At 44.5% G+C, this 7,591-nt stretch overlaps 1 protein-coding gene across 1 annotated transcript; it reads left to right on the top strand.

The window, feature by feature from the left end:
• The first annotated feature begins 5,379 nt into the window (after window positions 1-5,379).
• On the top strand, window positions 5,380-6,627 carry LOC137626047 (keratin-associated protein 10-9-like). Its single transcript, XM_068357132.1, has one exon. It carries the CDS (start codon window positions 5,380-5,382, stop codon window positions 6,625-6,627), a length of 1,248 nt encoding a protein of 415 aa, XP_068213233.1.
• The last annotated feature ends 964 nt before the right edge of the window (window positions 6,628-7,591 follow it).

The following is a 7,591-nucleotide window of genomic DNA, read 5'->3' as shown; positions in this document are numbered from 1 at the left end:
CTATGTGTTCAAGTCAGACTACCCAAACCTGCTGTGTGTTCAAGTCAGACTACCTAAACCGGCTATGTGTTCAAGTCAGACTACACAAACCGACTAAATGTTCATGTTAGACTACCCAAACCTGATATGTGTTCAAGTCAGACTGCTCAAACCGGCTGTGTGTTCAAGTCAGACTACTGTACCCAAACCTGCTGTGTGTTCAAGTCAGACTACCTAAACCGGCTATGTGTTCAAGTCAGACTACCCAAACCGACTATATGTTCATGTTAGACTACCCATACCTGATATGTGTTCAAGTTAGACTGCTCAAACCGGCTGTGTGTTCAAGTCAGACTACCCAAACCTGCTGTGTGTTCAAGTCAGACTGCCTAAACCGACTATGTGTTCAAGTCAGACTACCCAAACCGACTAAATGTTCATGTTAGACTACCCAAACCTGATATGTGTTCAAGTCAGACTGCTCAAACCGGCTGTGTGTTCAAGTCAGACTACCCAAACCTGCTGTCTGTTCAAGTCAGACTGCCTAAACCGGCTATGTGTTCAAGTCAGAGTACCCAAACCGACTAAATGTTCATGTTAGACTACCCAAACCTGCTGTGTGTTCAAGTCAGACTGCCTAAACCGTCTATGTGTTCAAGTCAGACTGCCTAAACCGTCTATGTGTTCAAGTCAGACTACCCAAACCTGCTGTGTGTTCAAGTCAGACTGCCTAAACCGTCTATGTGTTCAAGTCAGACTAACCAAACCGACTAAATGTTCATGTTAGACTACCCAAACCTGATATGTGTTGAAGTCAGACTGCTCAAACCGGCTGTGTGTTCAAGTCAGACTACCCAAACCTGCTGTGTGTTCAAGCCAGACTGCCTAAACCAACTATGTGTTCAAGTCAGACTAACCAAACCGACAATATGTTCAAGTCAGACTACCCAAACCTGATATGTGTTCAAGTCAAACTGCTCAAACCGGCTGTGTGTTCAAGTCAGACTACCCAAACCTGCTGTGTGTTCAAGTCAGACTGCCTAAACCGGCTATGTGTTCAAGTCAGACTACCCAAACCGACTAAATGTTCATGTTAGACTACCCAAACCTGATATGTGTTGAAGTCAGACTGCTCAAACCAGCTGTGTGTTCAAGTCAGACTACTGTACCCAAACTTGCTGTGTGTTCAAGTCAGACTACCTGAACCGGCTATGTGTTCAAGTCAGACTACCCAAACCGACTATATGTTCAAGTCAGACTACTCAAACCTGATATGTGTTCAAAAGACTGTTCAAACCGGCTGTGTGTTCAAGTCAGACTACCCAAACCTGCTGTGTGTTCAAGTCAGACTGCCTAAACCGGCTATGTGTTCAAGTCAGACTACCCAAACCGACTAAATGTTAATGTTAGACTACCCAAACCTCATATTTGTTGAAGTCAGACTTCTCAAACCGGCTGTGTGTTCAAGTCAGACTACCCAAACCTGCTGTGTGTTCAAGTCAGACTGCCTAAACCGACTATGTGTTCAAGTCAGACTACCCAAACCGACTATATGTTCAAGTCAGACTACCCAAACCTGATATGTATTCAAGTCAGACTGCTCAAAGCGGCTGTGTGTTCAAGTCAGACTACCCAAACCTGCTGTGTGTTCAAGTCAGACTGCCTAAACCGGCTATGTGTTCAAGTCAGACTACCCAAACCTGCTGTGTGTTCAAGTCAGACTGCCTTAACCGACTATGTGTTCAAGTCAGACTACCCAAACCGACTATATGTTCAAGTTAGACTACCCAAACCTGATATGTATTCAAGTCAGACTGCTCAAAGCGGCTGTGTGTTCAAGTCAGACTACCCAAACCTGCTGTGTGTTCAAGTCAGACTGCCTAAACCGGCTATGTGTTCAAGTCAGAGTACCCAAACCGACTAAATGTTCATGTTAGACTACCCAAACCTGATATGTGTTCAAGTCAGACTGCTCAAACCAGCTGTGTGTTCAAGTCAGACTACTGTACCCAAACCTGCTGTGTGTTCAAGTCAGACTACCTGAACCTGCTATGTGTTCAAGTCAGACTACCCAAACCGACTATATGTTCAAGTCAGACTACCCAAACCTGATATGTGTTCAAAAAGACTGCTCAAACCGGCTGTGTGTTCAAGTCAGACTACCCAAACCTACTGTGTGTTCAAGTCAGACTGCCTAAACCGGCTATGTGTTCAAGTCAGACTGCCTAAACCAGCTATGTGTTCAAGTCAGAGTACCCAAACCGACTAAATGTTCATGTTAGACTACCCAAACCTGATATGTGTTGAAGTCAGACTGCTCAAACCGGCTGTGTGTTCAAGTCAGACTACTGTACCCAAACCTGCTGTGTGTTCAAGTCAGACTACCTAAACCGGCTATGTGTTCAAGTCAGACTACCCAAACCGACTATATGTTCAAGTCAGACTACCCAAACCTGATGTGTTCAAGTCAGACTACCCAAACCGGCTATGTGTTTAAGTCAGACTACCCAAACCTGCTGTGTGTTCAAGTCAGACTACCCAAACCTGCTGTGTGTTCAAGTCAGACTGCCTAAACCGGCTATGTATTCAAGTCAGACTACACAAACCGACTAAATGTTCATGTTAGACTACCCAAAGCTGATATGTGTTGAAGTCAGACTGCTCAAACCGGCTGTGTGTTCAAGTCAGACTACTGTACCCAAACCTGCTGTGTGTTCAAGTCAGACTACCTAAACCGGCTATGTGTTCAAGTCAGACTACTCAAACCGACTATATGTTCAAGTCAGACTACCCAAACCTGATATGTGTTCAAGTCAGACTGCTCAAACCGTCTGTGTGTTCAAGTCAGACTACCCAAACCTGCTGTGTGTTCAAGTCAGACTGCCTAACCCTTCTATGTGTTCAACAGACTACCCAAACCGACTATATGTTCAAGTCAGACAACCCAAACCTGATATGTGTTCAAGTCAGAAGACCCAAACCGACTATATGTTCAAGTCAGACTACATAAACCTGATATGTGTTCAAGTTAGACTACCCAACCCAACTATATGTTCAAGTCAGACTACCCAAACCGACTATATGTTCAAGTCAGACTACCCAAACCTGATATGTGTTCAAGTCAGACTGCTCAAACCAGCTGTGTGTTCAAGTCAGACTACCCAAACCTGCTGTGTGTTCAAGTCAGACTGCCTAAACCGGCTATGTGTTCAAGTCAGACTACCCAAACCGACTAAATGTTCATGTTAGACTACCCAAACCTGATATGTGTTCAAGTCAGACTGCTCAAAGCGGCTGTGTGTTCAAGTCAGACTACCCAAACCTGCTGTGTGTTCAAGTCAGACTTCCTAAACCGTCTATGTGTTCAAGTCAGACTAACCAAACCGACTATATGTTCAAGTCAGACTACATAAACCTGATATGTGTTCAAGTTAGACTACCCAAACCGACTATATGTTCAAGTCAGACTACATAAACCTGATATGTGTTCAAGTTAGACTACCCAAACCTGCTGTGTGTTCAAGTCAGACTACCCAAACCTGATATGTGTTCAAGTCAGACTGCCCAAACCAGCTATGTGGTCAAGTCAGATGGCCCAAACCTGCTATGTGTTCAAGTCAGACTACCCTAATCTGCTATGTGTTCAAGTCAGACTGCCCAAACCGACTATGTGTTCAAGTCAGACTACCCAAACCTGCTATGTGTTCAAGTCAGACTGCCCAAACCTGCTATGTGTTCAAGTCAGACGGCCCAAACTGGCTATGTGTTCAAGTCAGACTGCCCAAACCTGCTATGTGGTTAAGTCAGACTACCCAAACCTGCTATGTGTTCAATTCAGACTTCCCACACCGGCTATGTGTTCAAGTCAGACTGCCCAAACCAGCTATGTGGTCAAGTCAGACTACCCAAACCTGATATGTGTTCAAGTCAGACGGCCCAAACCGACTATGTGTTCAAGTCAGACTACCAAACCTGCTATGTGTTCAAGTCAGACAGCCCAAACCGGCTATGTGATCAAGTCAGACTGCCCAAACCTGCTATGTGGTCAAGTCAGACTACCCAAACCTGCTATGTGTTCAAGTCAACCTGCCCAAACCTGATATGTGTTCAAGTCAGACTACCCAAACCTGCTATGTGTTCAAGTCAGACGGCCCAAACCGGCTATGTGTTCAAGTCAGACTGCCCAAACCTGCTATGTGTTCAAGTCAGACTGCCCAAACTGGCTATGTGTTCAAGTCAGACTACCCAAACCGACTATGTGTTCGAGTCAGACTACCCAAACCTGCTATATGTTCAAGTCAGACTACCCAAACCGACTATGTGTTCAAGTCAGACTACCCAAACCTGATATGTGTTCAAGTTAGACTACCCAACCCAACTATATGTTCAAGTCAGACTACCCAAACCGACTATATGTTCAAGTCAGACTACCCAAACCTGATATGTGTTCAAGTCAGACTGCTCAAACCAGCTGTGTGTTCAAGTCAGACTACCCAAACCTGCTGTGTGTTCAAGTCAGACTGCCTAAACCGGCTATGTGTTCAAGTCAGACTACCCAAACCGACTAAATGTTCATGTTAGACTACCCAAACCTGATATGTGTTCAAGTCAGACTGCTCAAAGCGGCTGTGTGTTCAAGTCAGACTACCCAAACCTGCTGTGTGTTCAAGTCAGACTTCCTAAACCGTCTATGTGTTCAAGTCAGACTAACCAAACCGACTATATGTTCAAGTCAGACTACATAAACCTGATATGTGTTCAAGTTAGCCTACCCAAACCGACTATATGTTCAAGTCAGACTACATAAACCTGATATGTGTTCAAGTTAGACTACCCAAACCTGCTGTGTGTTCAAGTCAGACTACCCAAACCTGATATGTGTTCAAGTCAGACTGCCCAAACCAGCTATGTGGTCGAGTCAGATGGCCCAAACCTGCTATGTGTTCAAGTCAGACTACCCTAATCTGCTATGTGTTCAAGTCAGACTGCCCAAACCGACTATGTGTTCAAGTCAGACTACCCAAACCTGCTATGTGTTCAAGTCAGACTGCCCAAACCGGCTATGTGTTCAAGTCAGACTGCACAAACCTGCTATGTGGTCAAGTCAGACTACCCAAACCTATGTGTTCAAGTTAGACGGCCCAAACCTACTATGTGTTCAAGTCAGACTACCCAAACCTGCTATGTGTTCAAGTCAGACGGCCCAAACTGGCTATGTGTTCAAGTCAGACTGCCCAAACCTGCTATGTGGTTAAGTCAGACTACCCAAACCTGCTATGTGTTCAAGTCAGACTGCCCACACCGGCTATGTGTTCAAGTCAGACTGCCCAAACCAGCTATGTGGTCAAGTCAGACTACCCAAACCTGATATGTGTTCAAGTCAGACGGCCCAAACCGACTATGTGTTCAAGTCAGACTACCAAACCTGCTATGTGTTCAAGTCAGACAGCCCAAACCGGCTATGTGATCAAGTCAGACTGCCCAAACCTGCTATGTGGTCAAGTCAGACTACCCAAACCTGCTATGTGTTCAAGTCAACCTGCCCAAACCAACTATGTGTTCAAGTCAGACTACCCAAACCTGCTATGTGTTCAAGTCAGACGGCCCAAACCTGCTATGTGTTCAAGTCAGACTGCCCAAACCTGCTATGTGTTCAAGTCAGACTGCCCAAACTGGCTATGTGTTCAAGTCAGACTGCCCAAACTGGCTATGTGTTCAAGTCAGACTACCCAAACCGACTATGTGTTCGAGTCAGACTACCCAAACCTGCTATGTGTTCAAGTCAGACTACCCAAACCGACTATGTGTTCAAGTCAGACGGCCCAAACCGGCTATGTGTTCAAGTCAGACTGCCCAAACCTGTTATGTGTTCAAGTCAGACTGCCCAAACCGGGTATGTGTTCAAGTCAGACTACCCAAACCTGCTATGTGTTCAAGTCAGACTGCCCAAACCTGCTATGTGGTCAAGTCAGACTACCCAAACCTGCTATGTGTTCAAGTCAACCTGCCCAAACCGACTATGTGTTCAAGTCAGACTACCCAAACCTGCTATGTGTTCAAGTCAGACGGCCCAAACCGGCTATGTGTTCAAGTCAGACTGCCCAAACTTGCTATGTGTTCAAGTCAGACTGCCCAAACCGGCTATGTGTTCAAGTCAGACTACCCAAACCTGCTATGTGTTCAAGTCAGACTACCCAAACCGGCTATGTGTTCAAGTCAGACTGCCCAAACCTGCTATGTGGTCAAGTCAGAATACCCATACCTGCTATGTGTTCACGTCAGACATCCCAAACCTGCTGTGTTCAAGTCAGACTACCCAAACCTGCTATGTGTTCAAGTCAGACTGCCCAAACCGACTCTGTGTTCAAGTCAGACTGCTCAAACCGACTATGTGTTCAAGTCAGACTGCCCAAACTTGCTATGTGTTCAAGTAAGGCTGCCCAAACCTACTATATGTTCAAGTCATACTACATAAACCTGCTATGTGTTCAAGTCAGGCTGCCCAAACCTACTATATGTTCAAGTCAGACTACCCAAACCTGCTATGTGTTCAAGTCAGACTGCCATAGTGCTATATTTATTGAGATCAAGCTGTCATGGAGCTCTCTGATCTCAGGTTTTCATGTTTACAAGGCAGTTGTGTCCTGATTGCAAGGCTTCATTTCAAATATAGCAACACTAATTTGTACTCTATTCTTATTGATCAGTCCTCATGATTAAGCATTAACTACTTCTGAAAGATATTTCACCATTCGAATAGGCGGAAACTTTTATCTTATATATTGGTGGCCTGGTGGGAACAGGACTTGAGTAATATTAAGTAATAACATCATTATTTACTTCTGCTACTCCTAAGCTTTGCCTGATATCATTATGGTAGTGGTGGCCGATGCGGTAACGTCCCTGACTGATGAACACCTGACTGGGGTTCGAATCCCGCTCAGACTCGTTAGTTTCTTTGGTAATTGCAACCTCACCATCCTTCCAAGCTAAGGATGGGGGGTTTGGGGGAGCCTATAGGTCTATCTGCTGCGTCATCAGCAGCCATTGCCTGGCACTCCTTGGCCCTAGCTTGGGTCGAGAGGGGGCTTGGGCGCTGATCATATGGTCTGTCTCTAGGGCATTATCCTATTTGATGGGGTGATATCACTGTCCCTTGCCTCTGCTATTCATGAGCCGCCTTTAAAACTTTCAAATCAGTCTTTGCTAAAGATACATAGAAATTTATTTTAAGATATAAAATGGTGAAGTACGCAGATGAAAATACTCAATGTAGCAATCGCCCCCCCCCCCCTCAAAAAAAAAAAAATAATAATAATAACAACGAAAGTTACTGGCTGCCTTTACAGCAATATAAAACCATTTTTATGCTAGAGTAGTATGAGGCTCTTGATGCAAATTTCAGAAAACTTGGAAGAGTTGAATAGCGTAGAACTTCAGAAGTTCAAACTTGCAGCAAATGTTTTTATGTTGAACAGGCTGACATAAGTCTTTATATAGTTTATATTTGAAATATCTCTTTTGATGTTACGGGTTTTAAAATATTTTATTAATTGTTAATTATTTCTCATATCGTTTACCTATTTCCTTACTTCTTTTCCTCACTAGGCTA

This window comes from Palaemon carinicauda, chromosome 33 (assembly GCF_036898095.1).
Source record: "Palaemon carinicauda isolate YSFRI2023 chromosome 33, ASM3689809v2, whole genome shotgun sequence".
NCBI lineage: Eukaryota > Metazoa > Arthropoda > Malacostraca > Decapoda > Palaemonidae > Palaemon > Palaemon carinicauda.
Note: the sequence above shows the minus strand (reverse complement) of the source record. Positions and strands in the feature narration are given on the sequence as shown.